The sequence below is a fragment of the Rhyacophila brunnea genome, unplaced genomic scaffold (assembly GCF_057557595.1).
Source record: "Rhyacophila brunnea isolate RB1 unplaced genomic scaffold, BYU_Rbru_1.0 scaffold_5, whole genome shotgun sequence".
NCBI classification, from domain to species: Eukaryota; Metazoa; Arthropoda; class Insecta; order Trichoptera; family Rhyacophilidae; genus Rhyacophila; species Rhyacophila brunnea.
The window spans coordinates 11,251,448-11,269,260 of record NW_028233170.1 but is presented as its reverse complement, the minus strand read 5'-3'; the positions used below and the strand labels follow the sequence as shown (position 1 = coordinate 11,269,260).

The following is a 17,813-nucleotide window of genomic DNA, read 5'->3' as shown; positions in this document are numbered from 1 at the left end:
ATTGAAAATAATTGATGTGATTTTATATTATGTTTTGTCATTGACAACTTGCCACCATATGCATGAATGAATCTGATTCTTGACGGTCTTAGCCACCTCAAGCAGACTTCTCCACTTCGCCCGGTCCTCTGCTCTACTTTTTCCATTGATCACTTCAAAAGAACATCGATATTTCTAATCTTTGTCTCTTCCATTGTTTGTGCTTGACAAATCTATTGTTACGATATTAAAAGTTTTGAATCGTTTGTTGTTTACAGATATGTCAACCGAGTTGGATAAATCACGACAAAAAGTTGAAAGAATACGACTTACCATACGAGAGCAGGCGTGGAATGACAAACTCAACTACATCAACACAACCAAATTGAGCAGTCAGAATGTTCACAATCTTTTAGCCTTCGCCAACAATAAGTCTGACAGAGTTTACGAGAATATGCGAGCTCTGTACAAGGAAGCCGACAGCATACATAAAGACACGCTGTACAAGTTACGAATGAAACTTCAAGATTTACAAAACCATGGAGATGAAAAAATTGGAGGTGCTGAAGAAAACGGTAAATAAATAATTTTAGATGGAAAGTTATTTCTTATTATTTTTGTCTTGGCCATTAACTTCTTGATAATTGATCTAGGACCAATTCATTCATCAATATAATATCGTTATGTATTTATTTCTATTGGTTAATGAAAGAATATAGTAAAGAGAATTTAGTCTAAAATTTATAATAGTAATTGCTACCTTTTGGTGTGTTAGAAGAATCTTGGGGAGCGCAAATACAAATCGCATTAGTTTTGTAGTCACAAAAATCGCATGTCTTCACCGTGAAATTTTGTATCAGAAATATATGGCCATACATAGTACTGACATAAAATTCATGTCTAAATAAAACACGGCTCTTGTTTACAGTCTCACGGTTTCTTGTCTTACAGAAAGCCATCAGCAAGCAAATTTTATACTGAATCTAATAAAATTGGAGACCGTATAGTATACGGTCATCTCTTTCCGATAAGAAAGCTCACAACGAACTGTGCCACATTGAAATGTTTTACATACAATATACATGTAACCCAAAAATCGACGAGTAGTGATAATATTATGTATTCTTGTATAACAAAAAACAACATTTAATTGTTTTTTCACTATTGTGTCATTTTATATATTTTTAACTCATTTAGTGCTAACACCGCAACTGGCGCATTTGGAGTACTTGGCCGTTAGATATAATTAACGTGTTATTTAAATGTGGTAATTAAAAGGTCAGCAGTGATTGTGTTAAGAAGTGATACATTATGTTTATAGGTATAAAAAGACATCACATTTTAAAAATATTAATTAATATTTCAGTTTCGATGAATCATTTTTTACTTTTTTTTTGGGTCCCTGATGAAGTATTATTTAATCAAGAAAGGGAGCCGTAGTCTGTAAATTATATAGGAAACTGATTTCTAATAATACGTAGTTGATAGAGAATAGTCCAAATTAAATAGAAGTTGTCAAATATTGCGTACAGTAATAATAATCTAAGAATATGAGAAAATGATTTTAGGTGCCATTCATATTAAGTAGAACTGTGTAAAAATTATTGTCATATAAGGTGTAAAAAAGTTCTTGTAGTTTCATTATAATTAATATTCATTGATGCCATCTACAATAAATTCCTTGAAGTATTGTTTCCATCCCTTTCAGTATCATTACTAAGAGGCACCATAAGAAAAGCTAGTGATTTAGCATCCAGCTTAATAGACGCGGCTCAGCTAAGGGTGGCTGAGATTAATCATTCAAATGCTTCATTGGCCAACAAAATGCAGTTGCTACGAGATCAAATACAGAGAGCCAAGCATGCTGCAGATGGAGTAAGTAACAAATTACTATTTATATAACATTAAATATGTATTGAAATTTCCCGGTCCGGTGTAATATATTAAGATACCATAATATGGAATTATGATTAAATGTTATTTATTTCACTCACTTTCGAGTTTTTTTATATATAGGCTTTGACTGTGACCCGCTGTCATATTGCCTCTTCTTTTCTGAGTGAGGATTTGTTATTCAGGCCCTCTCTTCAATTTGGCAAGGAAGACGTACTTATAACATGTTATTATAATATGTTATAAACAACCACAACAGATAAAAGACCTTCAACCTCCACACACTTCGCCCTAAGTTACGCAAAACAAAAACTAAAAGATGACACAATAGAGTTATGGAACCACAGATACACAACATCCGCCACAGGATCAATAGCGCAGAAATTTATTCCAAACATAAACTCTGTCATCACTCTTGCCAGGAACATAAAAATATCATACGAACTCACACAGATACTAACAGGCCACGGAGCGGTGCGAGCCTATCTAAAAAGATTTTAATTGAGGGACGATGACTGTTGTCCGTGTGACGGCTACACATCTCAAACTGTGTGGCATGTCATCAACGACTGCCATACACTAGAAAGGGAGTGATGGACTATCAGGACTCTGTCTAGACATGAAATTGACCTCCAAAAGCCTTACGAAGTATCTACTAAGCAGTAGAACAACACAAGAACACTACACAAAATATTTAATTCTGTGCCATAAAGAAAATTAAAGATATAAATGGAGGAACATAATTAGCCACAAATTAATGCAACTAACCCTCCCACCACCTTGTACGAAAAAGCAAGGTCATGATTATTTATATACATACAAAAAAAAAATATGTTATTCAATGGATATGAAGGGTACACGGCATAAACAGGCTCATTGACAAAATGATAATTAAGCAGGAGAGCAAAAAGAAGAATGAAATCGTTATTGATTGGAAAATGGGCTTAATATTAAGTAAAAGAATTAATTATATATTGATTTTTCATTTATTTTGAAATATAATAAAAGTGAAAATAACTATTAAAAACGTTTTTGTGCAGTTTTATACACAATGAACTGATTTTTGCCTTGACGACACCTTCATTTATAAGCAATGAAATTGATTTTGGTAGTTTTAATCATAACATTCTTGAGCACTTCCACTGTTGAACAAATTGGCATTAAAATCTCAAAAATTAAAAAAATGCGATGAGCCTGTTTTTTGTACCCTTCACATAGTAGTGTATATTTTCCTATATGGGGTGACTGGCATGGTCTTATTGTATGTTACTGCAACTTGGCCAGAGAATATTCCTTCAAAATAATTAAGCTAATAATTGTAATATGTGTCACTAATTGACTCATCTGAAATCAAAACGAATGCTTACGAAAACTTGCTTACCGGCGAGGCAGCCGGCTCACCGACACAATATAATAAACCTTTTTATTGGCACCCAACTTGCTGATGATCAATATTTTAAAACACCTTACAATTTTACCAATCTTTTCCACCCTCCCCAATGTTAGGACACGTTTGAACTTCTCAACGTTTTCAACAACATCTGCAGGTCGTAGCTCTACTCTGTGTCATTCAAATTTAGGACATTGTATAATATCTCCATGAGGATATTAAATCTTTTGCCCATGGTGTATCTCATGATAATCCCAATATCAGCTTGAGCTCATCTATAGTCATAGGCGAATGGACACACTTTCATTACGTGATTTTAGTGTTTTTAACCATTGTAACATTCGTCCAAGTATTTTCTTTCTCGTAAAATTACTTTTTATAAAATATCTTCATTCTTGTCTTACTAACTTCCGAAACGATATATGTATTTCATATAATAAAATTGCATATGTCTTGCAATCTAATTTTATTTCTATATGACCAATTACAGATAAGAGTGTCCCTTCAATCGGCTACCAAAAACGGCTGCTACCGCTCATATCGCCTTCCCAGCCTCTCCCCTTCGACGACGAGTCGGATCTCCGCAACCCTCGCCCTCTCACCTGACAACGCGCACGACTCCATCCTCTTCCACCTCCCCAGCAGTACCACAGGAGACTTTATCAAGCTGGAGCTGGTCAATCGGAAGATTCGCTTTTCATGGAATCTTGGAGGGGACACTGCGTACATTCTGCATCCAGAAAAATTGGAAACTTATTCCAACATTCTATCAGATTACAGCTGGTACAGGGTAGATGCAGAAAGGTAAGAAATATTTTAACTACGTATTGAAATACCAGATAAAATTTTTAATCCCATGATTACAGAATTTTAAATCCCGAGATTATAGGGTTAGTACTTTTTCAGTCCGGGATTACAGGATTAGTATTTATCAATCTCGGAATTACACATGGACATGTGATTTCTTACTAAGTACAGTATGGTTACAATATTGATGCTTGATTTGATATAAATAGAAAGATTAGTTTAGGAAGAAATGTTTCAGAAATTGAGCGGAATCAAACTTCATGCCGTGTCACTTCTATGTATGTGGTGGCTTAAATGCATAGAGAAAGATCCAATACCTCATAATGCCCAACTAAGACCTTGTCCAGATGACGCGTGTCCCACCGCATTTTACCCTCGAATACCAAACATGTGTTCTGTCCAGAGAACGCGATCCATTTGGCAGTGAACAAGTTAGAGTGCGAAAATTATAAGTTTAAGTGTCATGGCCGCCGTCGTGGCGCTGCGATATATTATAAAAGGATTGTCAGTATTGTAGTTCTCGAAACGGCCACGCTTCACGTTAAACTTGCTGCAGTCTAGGTGACGTAATTCATTTTTGAATTGGCATAAAAACCAAACTCGAGTGCAAGAAAAAAGCCCAACAACTTAATCGTGTTACTCGGTTTCTATGAGATTTTGTATTTCGGGATAACTTGCAATATGTATTCTCGGAACTTTACAAGCTAGGTGACGTAATTGGTTTTGCAGTAGCTATAAAAACTGTCGCGTTCGAGCGCCATGTGGTCATAATTTATTTTGGAATGGCTGTAAACGCCGCGATCTTGAAAGCCTAGCGATCGCGGGCGCTTGTCATGCGACAGTCGTCACGGCATGAGTGCATGTGGACGGCTCAATGAGATCACATGTACACGGAGGAGCACAACTTGTTACACGAGAGTCAAAACGTACCATGTGGACAAGGCTTAAGGCACTAAAAATTACATCCACTCTTTCACATATTATATATCTATATCCCCCCCACCACTAACTAAAAACCTTTTTACGATTACTAACTACAATTATTTTCATGTATATCTCTTAACCTCCTCCCGTCTGTTCTTTTACATTACATACAGTACTCTGACAGTCGACTGGAATATACCTATAACTATAGAAATGACACCTTATATACATTATAATTTAAAAATTTAATAGCATGCGTTATCTATGTATATCAAATTGCTATAATACTACATACCAGAATAGTATTAACAAAGGGAATTTGACACCTATGACATTTACACTGTCTAACTAAAATCATTAAAGTGTAATTTAAAGTTATCTCCAATTTTATTTCAGAATATGGAATGTAGGCAAACTGTATGTCAGTAAAGTAGTTCCCGAATCTGCTGAGACTCTAATGTCTCCCAGAGTACCGGCCTCAAACACCAGCAACCCAGCGTGGGGAATGTTCGACGTGAAATCCGGCGATCTAGCTTGGATCGGCAGCATCGGCTCAAACCTTCAGAAGAGTCCCGGGCTCTCGGGATGCTTGCACGAGATTTATTTCAATGATAGACAAATCGGTCTTTGGAATTTCCATAGTCAGCCTAATGAAGACAGTTGTAAAGGATGCACTGAAGGGTAAGTACCAATTGGTTTTGATATTTAACTTGTTGACTGCGGAGCTTTTAATTACTATTTCATTACCGCATTTAAATAACATCCTAATTATATCAAATGTCTGCGTGGAAAGGATTAAATATAAATGAAAACCTCAAAAAAGGTTTGATTCAATCGAAAATCATCCAAATTTCTCCTCAGTGACCAAATCAAGTGCCGTCAGATGAACTATATAATATGGTTTCTTTAATGTTACTTTTTGTGTAATAAATTTAAAGTTAATGATTTTTTTTTTCATTGTTTTTACACTGGGACAAATATTCATTGGAATGCTTTATTTTTCGAGTGCATGCATCGAGTTTTTATGTCCAACATTTATGCCCTGTCAAGTATCACAGCCATAAAGGCCGAAAATGGGAGGGGCTTGTATAATTCTATACCCAATTTGGTCCCAGAATAATGTCATCCACGGTGGCCGCGTGGCTTAAGCGTTGGATTATAACGCCGTGGGTCCCAGGTTCGAATCCTGGGTCTGGCAAGTACACATATTGTTTTTCAATTTGTGTCTGTCAGGGTATGGACCTAATAGGTTGAGCAAGTGGCTGACATCCATTTGTCGTAAAAAACAAAAACTGTTAATACAAACCTCTACTCTGTGGAGGCCCATATGATCCTATTAGGATCGGACATGGTCGAAAGAAAATAAGAATAATGTAATAGTTATTGATGTATTATCGATATATTTTGACATGAATCAAAAAACTAAATATCTGAATATCTGAAAAATAGACGATTACTACTTTTATTTCTTTGATAGTTTAAAGCAAATTTTTGATATTTTTTTTAGTGGGTTATAAAATAACCTCTGAAAATTGAACAAATAAACCTTTTGTATAAGAAGAATACTTAAAATATTTTGTTTTATTCATAAGATGTGTGTTATGAAAAAAAGCGTCTCGAAATCTTGTACAGTACGCTCTCAGTAATCCGCCACTCCAAAACCAGACAAATGTCCAATTAGTGAAAGTGGCGGATTATCTAATATATAAAAAATAATATTTGTTTGTGTGCTTGTTTGTTTGTTTGTTTGTTCGTATTGAATGCACTGCCATACCGTTCATCCGATTGCGATAAAACTTTGTTAACTTATTGCTTGCACTTTCGTGAAGAGTATAGGCTATATCTTATATATAAAAATGAATGTCTGTCTGTCTGTATGCCTGTTTGTCTGTCTGTCTTTCTGTCTGTCCCGTATGCGTTCCTATACCATTCATCGGATTACGATGAAATTTTGGTAAGTGGTTGTATGTACACCCGCAAAGGTTTCTGAATTAGAAAAATCATCATCTTCTTCTTCTTCATCATTCTATTTTCTTTTATTCGTATGGTTCCTATACCATTCATCCGATTGCAACGAAACTTTCGTCAGTTATTGTACACACACCCGCAAAAGTTTCTAAATTAGAAAAACCATCTTCTTCTACTTCTTCTTCATTATATCTTCTTTTATTCGTATGGTTCCTGTACCATTCATCCGATTGCGATGAAACCTTCGTCAGTTGTTGTGGTAACGCCCGCAAAGGTTTCTCAATAAGTACAACTATCTTCTTCTTCTTCATCATTCTATCTTCTTTTATTTGTATGGTCCCTATACCATTCATCCGATTGCGATGAAACTTTTGTTAGTGGTTGTGCCAACACCTGCAAAGGTTTCTGAATTAGTACAACCATCTTCTTCTTCTTCTTCATTATATCTTATGGTTCCTATACCATTCATCCGATTGCGATGAAACCTTCGTCAGTTGTTGTGGTAACATCCGCAAAGGTTTCTGAATAAGTACAACCATCTCCTTCTTCTTCTTTATTATATCTTATGGTTCCTATACTTTATACATTATTTTTTATACTTTATACATTATTCGTATGGTTCCTATACCATTCATCCGATTGCGATGAAACCTTCGTCAGTTGTTGTGGTAACACCCGCAAAGGTTTCTGAATAAGTACAACCATCTCCTTCTTCTTCTTCTTCTTCATCATTCTATCTTCTTTTATTTGTATGTTCCCTATACCATTCTTTCGATTGCGATGAAACTTTCGTTAGTGGTTGTGCCAACACCTGCAAAGGTTTCTGAATTAGTACAACCATCTTCTTCTTCTTCTTCATTATATCTTCTTTTATTCGTATGGTTCCTACACTAATCATCCGATTGCGATGAAACCTTTGTCAGTTGTTGTGGTAACACCCGCAAAGGTTTCTGAATTAATACAACCATCTTCTTCTTTTATTTTATATTCTTCCATTCATCCGATTGCAATAAAACTTTCGTCAATAATTGTGCCAAAACCTGCAAAGGTTTCTGAATTAGAATAACTATCTCCTTCTTCTTCTATTCGCAATGAAACTTTGGTGAGTTGTCGTGCGCATGCCCATGAAGATTTCTGAATTAGAAAATCATCTTCTTTTCTATTCGTATGCGTTGATACCAGATGAAAGTCTCCCACAGGAGACTTACCTCAAAGGGCGGACCGAACCATCAACTTTCCCAGAATACCACAGCCTACATCCACTCTTCGCGGTTATCGAAACCCTCGGCCGAGCGAAGCCCGCGCCTCAATCGGAAATTCAAATTCGTCAGAATCTCGCCAAAACAGACGCGGCCTACCGATAGCGCCGCCACCGGTCAATTTGTCGGTAAAACAGGGAGATTCGCGACCGAGAGTGGGATGACGCCGAATCTGACGGCGGAACACGCGCGAAAAGGTCTTCTTCGATTGGCCGCCGGACAGCGAGCATCGTCTCTGCTCGCCTCGGACGCGAAGCCAAGATACATATCCCGCCAAAAGGACCGCGTCGGCAGACTTCTCAAGCATCTCCAGGAAATAAAGGACCACATCGGCAGCACGCCAAGCCACAAGCCCCGATCCTATCTCCCATCGGACAGCGAGCATCGCCTCGGATGCCAAGCATCAGCAGCTAGGACGCAAAGAAGCCACGCTTGCAGCCCGCCAATTACCGACCGACCGCCATGACAATAACATGTAACGACTGACAATAAACCAGCCTTGACCAAATACCCCGTGCGTTTCTGTCTCCCACCCCCGCTTTGACCATGACGTTATCACGGCCTGCTATCTCTGCTTCACACGCGGAAGGCCGGTGATAGCGTTCCTATAACATTCAACTGATTGCGATGAAACTTTTGTGAGTTGTTGTGCGTACACCTGCGAAGGTTTCTAAATTAGTATTATATAAATTACAACGTTTATTGTTTGTTTGTTCCATGCAATTTTGATTTTTTTTACTACATATTAATAACGTTTGCATCATAGACTATAGATACATCTAGACGCTACCCGTTGCATTGCTAAACGAAGCTGCGTGCCATGCGTTTGGTTTGTGAGCGAGCGAACGCATTCGTCTACAAATGTTCGAGACCATAGACCATTTCGGTAGTGCTCGCCCAAAGTGCTCGCACTAGACGCTCAGAATTAAAATATAATTTTCTATTTTTTTACGTTATATAGTATTTTTAAGCGGTCAAAATGCAACCATTAGGTAAAGATATCCATATTTTAAGCTATTTTAAAGAAACACTAGGTCACTGATAATATATATAATAATATACAAATAAATTATCACGAACATGTATCAACTTACCTATGAAACGTAATACTATATTAATGCTTATCAGTACGGCTACCATATTTTAATACAACACACAGAACCATCTTTCCTACTTAATTAACAAAAAATATTTACCACTGACTTTATGTCTAACACAAAAAATAGCAATTTAGCAACACGAGCTACGATGCTACGTGAAGCGATTCTCCACGATTTGTTGGCGATACTTTTGGAAACTAACGAAAACATATGTAGACCTTTTATCTTACTCTAGCGCGTGTCGCAGAGATTATAAGGGTGCCGAATACTTTCTCACTCGCACTCATGCATCGTTTTTGTTCAGGCCTTGGTTTGCATACTTTGGATTCGATTTTAATTTAGTGGTCTTTTGTTTGACCTATACTCCTATTAGAATTATTTTCATATTGCCATATTGTATAACACAGATATTTTAATATTAAAAAAATAATTACCTCTTATTATTTTTTAAATATCTAAGATAAATATAACCACGAAGCGACCCTGTGCGAAGCCGGGTACTTCAGCTAGTAGTGAATACAAAATATCGTTTTTTTTTTTTTGAGAAATTTGTACTAGCAAGTTACGGTTTTATTTATAATCAAAATCAAGTATTTACTAAATTATACATATTTATAAACTAAATATTAAACATTAAATCACTTGACACAACTAGTTGTTCAGTGAGGCAGATATTCTTGAATGGCTTAGGATTCCTGGCTTTCCCTATGACGAAAAGCTTCAGTTTGTGTGTCCTGGTTTTATTGGAGCACGGGATGATTGTGATGTGGTCCTTGGGCACTTTTCTCCCTGGTACATTACTTTCTTGGTGATAAGCTTACGTTTTACGAAGGAGAAGTTTCCAAAATACACCCGTCTCATCTGCGTTGTATACTTGTATGCGGCGAACTACTGAATTTGACCATCGAATACCGGCGAATTATAGAGCTTGATTTTGTGCTTTCAACTAGTAAAAAGAACAGCAGATTATAGTAGTTGTCGGATAATCGAGCGGCGGATTACTGAGAGTGTACTGTAATTCTTTTTGTTTCACTCTTGTATCCTCTTAACTAATTTCGAAGTTTTGGTTTTCCTCTCTTGTTAAGTTTTTCAGTCAAATATATATACTTATATGTAATCATTTGGCATCACAGTAGCTACCGACTTACTTCATAATATAAAATGTCAGTGTTGATAAATGTTTTTTATTTCTTATTATAGGGCTGATGAAGTAAGTCATTCTGAACACAACATGTATTACTGGAACGGAGCTGGCTATTCGGTTTTAAAAAGATCTGATCTAAGGCCATTCAACAAAAACCATTTCAGTATATTGCTCACATTCAAGACCTTTGATGAGAATGCCTTATTATTCTTGGCTGTGGATGAAGCAAATGTAAGAGTTCATCATTATATTTATTTTACTAATTTTATTCATCATTCTCATAATGATACCTGGCCCCTATAGATAAATGGACTGTATTACGATGGGTGCTGCAACCATAGGGGAGGAAAGTGAGAGTGAAATGGAGGACTGGAATCACTATATGCACTTACTTGTAGACTCAGTGCTTTTACATCCAATATAGTCAGAATTCTGAATGTGTTCAGATTACAAACATAATATCACATACACATTTTATAATATAATTATTGAAAATACACTGGTTTCATAATAATATTGTTCTATGTGATAGATATGGTTGGTTTGGCCCATGGGCTAACATATACATAAAAAACAAATAGTAAAACCAGGGAACACAAAATTAATGGGAACTGAAATACCTAAGTAGTAGAGTGTCGAAGAATATGGGATAAACTAAGCTTGTCCTTCGTTTTGACAACTGTTCTCGATGTATGCACTGACGCTCATTCAATATTAGTGTATTTGAAGGTTGCAACACACATTATTGCACATCTATAATGTCTGTTTCATTTTCGTAGGACACTCACACATTCAAAACTCTACTTCAAAATATAGTGTAATGGGGGTATAGCCTATCAGAATTCTATTTATTCTTTTGTTCTTTAATATTACCTACTCGTCTCAAAAATTTGTTTTGAAAAATTACATATCGTTCAATCAATTTCTAGTAAATATAACATTTCGGACACTATTACCATTACAAGATGTTGATTAATGGTGTAAATATTTTTTATTTTTAAACTTTTCGCCTCCTTAGTTAATTGTTTTTTTAGACCCTGACCTCAGCACTGGGTTATAACCCTTTTACCCCTAATGTAAATTCAAGTCTAATGATACACAGGCACAAATAGTGACGTTATAGCCCATTTACACGTGCATGGATTTACCGCTAGGAGTACGTATTATCACGGCCATAACAATAAAATGAAAGTGTAAACACGTATTATCATGCAAGTTGCAAAACTGCATGCATGGATCAAGAAAGCTCAGCGGCTTCTGAATTTTTCACAAGATACATAGTAGCAGCTTGAATGATATTTGAGCATACACAGTAGAAGGCATGCATAGTGGCGAACCTGCCGGAAGAAAAACGAACTACACTGCGCAGCACACAAATCCACACAACATCAACCAACATACAATTGCCATTTTTGTGTGTAAACAGTAAGTTATTATCGCGATAGATTAATTTACATGCTATTGTTGATATTAAATCCATGGACGTGTACTCAGGCACTAATATTTTCTTGAAGTTTTATCAATACTCCACGTAGCGAACCATTTGTTTATTAAGTTATTGTTGTGTTTATGATTTTTGCATAAGAAATGAGATAAAAGAGGGAGAGGAAAGAGGAAAAGAAGCAATTAACGTAGGTACAGTGGAACCCCGATCTACCGTTCTCGCATAAATCGTTTTCCCGCATGGATTGTTCATTTTTTAAAGTCCCGCTAAACACCCATAAGAACAATTGTTGCATTGTGTATGATACTTTTTATTATGCTTTGTTAGGTAGGCGCTCAATCTCGCCTGACCTTTCAGTGATTCAGTCACATTGCTTTGTTTGCACAGGCAGCTCAGACTTGCTTGGCATCTCGTATTACGAATTTTGATAAATCGCAACTAAAATGCAAATGTAAATTTTTTTTAAAAACAAATTTATATATCCCGCATTTATCGTTTCCCGCATTTATCATCTTTTTTAGGGTCCCTTGAAAATCGTAGAATCGGAGTTTCACTGTAACTGTATTATGCTCATGCAATTTAATAAACTTTGATAATTTGATACGTGAAGTATTTATTTGAATAAAGGCATTATGACAGATTACAATAATTATTGAGTGGTAATAGACAATAACAATGTTGTGTTGCCAACCTCTACCTTAATTCATACGTGGGCAGTGTTAACAACATTACAGTGAAATGATTATAATATACTATTTATTTTCTTTAATGACCAAATATTAATGCACATCATTTGAGTTTTCCTGCTACAGATAATTTAACCATCATCTCTTTTAGTGGCTATAATATTTTCTCAATACTAAATGTAATGTGTAATAATATTACTTATATTATTATTGTTTCCGCATAGAATCGTTCTGTTTCGTTGCAAATAAGAGAAGGTCGAGTGGTGTTCAGGATTGACTATGCTGGAGAGTCACGCTTGGAAATAAACACAACCGAAAAATATAACACAGGGAAATTGGTTCAAGTACAAGCAGCCAGAGCTTTCAACAAAATTGAAGAAGGTAAGAGAAACATCTGCTAATTTCTGTATAAATCGAAGAAGAAAATTTTCTCTATAATACATAGAACCTTAATAATATTGTATGCAGTTGTGGCTCTTGGATATTATATCTGGGGGTGCTGCGGTTGATCAAAAATAAAAATAAATGATTATTTGGATTATATTTTACTAGTAACATCAAAATTATTAAATATTATAAGTTTTTTTAATTCATTATAAAATTGATTATTCTGTCTTTTTTCCTTGAAAAAAGGTCTATCACGTTTTAATTGCTCTCGACATCTGTCGCAACTCACACCGCGCGTCGCTACTAGCTCAGAGTCGTTGTCCCGAGACCCGAGTCCTCAGAGACATTCGCAACACGAAAATAGTATATTAGTATTACTGTCTAAGCGGCAGTCCCAGAGTAAGCTCTGAGTGGCGAGCCCCGCTTCCCGCACCCCCCTTAGCCAATTCGAGCATTATTCTATCAAAATGGTACTGCATGAAATCACGCAATGCATCACTTTCATCCCGGTTATGATAATTATTATTGGGTATATTGGTACGTGGGCAAGCTTAACACTCTTTAATAATATTTAATATTTTCATAATATAATATACATAAATTTATGTATATTATAATATTACATTTTTCTCAATTTGCTTGGGGGTGCTGCAGTTCCGCAGTGCATATGGACGAGCCGCCACTGATTGTATGTGAAAACTGGAAAACGGCTCTTAAGCTAGGTTTCATAACACATATTCATTTATAGCAAATTTCACACTGTATCGCCAGTACTTATCTGTTTTTTTTATATATACGGTATTCAATCCTAAGATCATAATAATATGGACCTCCACAGAGTGGAGGTTGTATCAACAGATTTTTTTTTACAAGAAATAGACTACTTGCTTATACTATTAGGTCCAAGTACAATTTGAAAAACAAAATGCCAACATCTATAATTGCAAATATAAATTCTGAAACATGAAAAATTTATTTAAAAACGACTTGTTTTATTGCAATCTTTGAATAATCATTACAGGAAGTCTCAACGTTGATGGCAACGAGCAGCAGGGTTCACCGAACCCGCCTGTCATTAGTTCTGGTGCATTACCGGATTTGATCGACAGCGACTATTTACTAGGTGGCACCCCACCACTGTGGAAACCGTCTCCCTACATTCATTCCTTGCCACCGGCTCTTCTGGGATGCCTCGGTGACTTGACAATCGACGAAGAAGGATACAATCCGATGGACGCTACGGTCACCTATGGCTTGGAAAGTTTATGTTCAACTAAAGTGAGTGACAAATCAGTTAAACATTACATGGAACAGCCTCCGAAATACAATCAGTTTTTATGAAAAGATCATATTATTATGTAGAATACGTTTTTTGTGTTTAACGAGAGATAAATATACAAATGATTTTTTTCTCTCTTTTAAATAGCATATAATATTTATATTGACAATGTATATTATGACATTTAAATGTTGTAAAATCAGTACAGTACTCTCTCAGTTATCCGCCACCGCAAAAACCCAATTAGTGAAAGCGACAGATTATAGTGCATACATACAAAATATGGTAAAAATTAAAACAGGTATTTCGTAAAAATAGTTTTTATTGAAAAATTTGTACTAGCAACTTACAGTTTATAATCAAAATCTAGTATGTATTACGTTATACATATTTATAAACTAAGTTTATTAACTACCTACATAATTATGTATTAACCCTTTTTACTGCATGATTTTTTTTTTGGAAAAATTTTATTTTTTCTTGGTGTCAAAATGCCTTGTGAATGAAGGAAAAATAATAAAAAAATTTTTTTTCGAAAATTCCAATAAATTTTGTATGTTACTGCGTGGTGTCGCAGATTTACGACATTAGGAAATCTGACATTTTAGTATGACAAAATACAAAACTAAATGATAACAATTATAAAAAAAACTAATGTACACACCTTCTATACATTTTTTTTTATTTATTTACAAATGCAGATGTTCGCGTACATACGAATTCGTCCACTGTCATAGCAGAAATGCATAGACTATAATGCAGAAATGCTTTATTTCTTGAAATGTCCAAACAAAATCGGTAAAGGAGGATGTTTATGGTAAAACAGTTTTCTAGGCATCGAAAAAGGATATTATTTGATTTGATAATTTACACAGATGGCATTGGCTATATCGAAATAGTTTGAAATGTCGTAAATTTGCGACACTATGCAGTAAAGGGTTAAACAGTAAATCACTCAACACAACAGTTGTTCAGTGTTTGTTTTTTTCCTGAATATTGTTGAAAGATTATGTCATCTCGTAATTTATACAACATGACGAGTGTGTTGACGGGTGTTACGGTCTTCTGATTTGACTGTGTGAGCTGCAGTCGGTTGACAATTATTGTCTTCATCCTCAGAATCTAAGCCTCTTGATATATTTATGAGCTCGTCGTCTTCAGATGGAAGTGGCGCATACTCCTCAGAAATCAGTGCTATCCATTCTTCTAAAACATTTTGCGTTTGCTCTTGAGTTTTCAGTCGCCCTCTGAATCAAATCTTCTAATTGAATTAAATCTCCCTTTTCCCAGTTTTCATCATCTTGATTCATGGAGGGCCACAGTTTTTTCCAAGATGAAATTATTGCGCGTCCCAGTAGGTGTTCCATGCCTCAGTTAAGTTAAATAGGACGGCGGACAGTTGACATAGGCACGCGGCGGACTACTGAATTTGACATTCGTATACCGGCGAATTATAGAGCTTAATTTTGTGCTTTTTCAACTAATAAAAATAACGGCGGATTATAGTAGTTGTCGAATAATTGAGCGGCGAATTACTAAGAGAGAACTGTACATATATTGATAATATAATAATAATAAAATATAGTATTAGCCAAGGAACATAAAATGAACGGGACTGGCTTACCCCACTTGGTGTGGTATACAAGCTAGGTATCTTGAGTGTGGAAAAATATGGAATAAACTTGAACACATCGTCGCTATAGGATTGGTTTCCCGAATATCCGTTTTTATCAAAATCGACCTTGTAATGCAGAATATTTTTTGTATCTAAACGGACTAAAACCATCCTTTTCTTTAAATCACTTTGTAATGGTAATGAATACACCATTAATATACTGTAAAAATAACTATTTAAATATCTCCATGTATTTAAATATAGGATTATGACATTTGTTTTTCGTCTCCTGAACATTTGGTCTATTCGGGAAACCAATCCTACAGCGACGACATGTTAAAGAATATGTTATTTTCAATAGTTACATCTGTATCATAATAATATGCGAGTTTGTCACTTTAATGTGACATGCTTTCAATATTTGGGGACAGTCAGTGCATTTTTTTAAACTTGGGTTTTATGGCTTGCTGTCATAAAGTACCCTGCTTCAAATCCTTGGTCCATGGCGATGGCTTTTATATTCCTATCTTATTAATCTATTCTGTGGTATCAGCATACCTAACTACTTTAAACATATATCTTAGTATCTGCCTATTTCTATGAAAAAATTTAAAGTAATAATTTGGATTCCGGTATTGTATTATTTATTATTGAAAATATAATACAGATACTGCCATCTGTAAAAGCTAATACAAAGTTAGTAGTTGTGTCCGGCATTTTATTGCCGGTATTGATAAGATTACTCAGCTGATCACTGTGAAGGGGGCCTCGATGTGCAAGTTCTTACCACGCCCCCAATTAACAATTAAATATTCTTCATAATCATTGCAACAAAGCGCATTTGAAGAATCTAAATTGAGTTTCCTCCGTATGTAAATTTAAATTTCAAATATGTAACAAAGTTTTTCTATTTTTTAGCTTCTGTCATCAGTAGGATTCTATGGAGACGGTTTCTTGGAGTTGCCAGCACACACATTACGTAGAAAAAGCCATGTCGGATTTATGTTCAGAACTTTACAGCCAAACGCATTTTTATTACTGTCTTCTCCACACTTCTACCATGTTTTCCGGAGTAATGAAGTTATTTCGGATTATCTTTACACAACTATACCGGATTTCACAAATATGGAGGACTCTTCCAGCAACACTGAAGGATTCTATTCATTTTCACTCGTGGAAGGTATTTATAATATTTTTACCATAGATAAACTAAACATAAAATGAAAACATTATTCTTAAGGCGAAGTCTTTACCTACCAGAGGCACCTAGCGGAAAAATACGAAGCTTGCAATTTGAGACATTTTTTTAATAATCTACAATATAAACTGTATTAATTAATAAATATGTATCTGAAAAATATTTTTTATTTTAAATCAAAGGTAAACTCACAATTTTTAAAAAATGTTATGAAATAAGAATTTTTAATACAATAATTACTGTTGACCTTTTAATTATCTTTTGATTACCACATTTAAATAACACGTTAATTATATCTAATGGCCAACTGCTCCAAACGCGCCAGCCGCGGTGTTAGCACTAAATGAGTTAAAGGATCCCATCTTATTATTACAAATTATTTTATGGTCATATTCATTATTAAAATTTAGTTCATTAAATTTTCTATAAATTCATAGTGCCAATATTTTTTATATTTATTTTAAATAACACCGATTTTTATAAAAATATAATATGTGTTTAACTTGAATAACTTGAAATCCTTTCTATTTATATCAAATCTAGCTTCAATATTGGGACCATACCTAAATATGATTATATATTATGTGTCGTTAAATTTATAGACGCATTGATTTTGATTTTGTTTCATAAATGACAGTCAATCATAGCGGATTTTGAATGAGGCGATAAAATTTTCATCTAGAGATTTTAAAAACGAATCGATTGATATATCTTAATTATTTCAAAAAAGTGTTATGGCG

General features: G+C 35.1%; 1 protein-coding gene across 1 annotated transcript in view; it reads left to right on the top strand.

The window, feature by feature from the left end:
• The window catches only part of wb (wing blister), a 129,541-nt gene that overhangs the window by 101,360 nt on the left and 10,368 nt on the right, over positions 1 to 17,813 (top strand). Inside the window, exons 16-23 of the mRNA XM_085955467.1 lie at positions 258 to 554; positions 1,688 to 1,854; positions 3,753 to 4,066; positions 5,390 to 5,674; positions 10,521 to 10,695; positions 12,819 to 12,975; positions 14,003 to 14,259; positions 16,794 to 17,055. Coding sequence (XP_085811593.1) covers positions 258 to 554; positions 1,688 to 1,854; positions 3,753 to 4,066; positions 5,390 to 5,674; positions 10,521 to 10,695; positions 12,819 to 12,975; positions 14,003 to 14,259; positions 16,794 to 17,055 — 1,914 coding nt within the window. The remainder of the gene's footprint in view (positions 1 to 257; positions 555 to 1,687; positions 1,855 to 3,752; positions 4,067 to 5,389; positions 5,675 to 10,520; positions 10,696 to 12,818; positions 12,976 to 14,002; positions 14,260 to 16,793; positions 17,056 to 17,813) is intronic.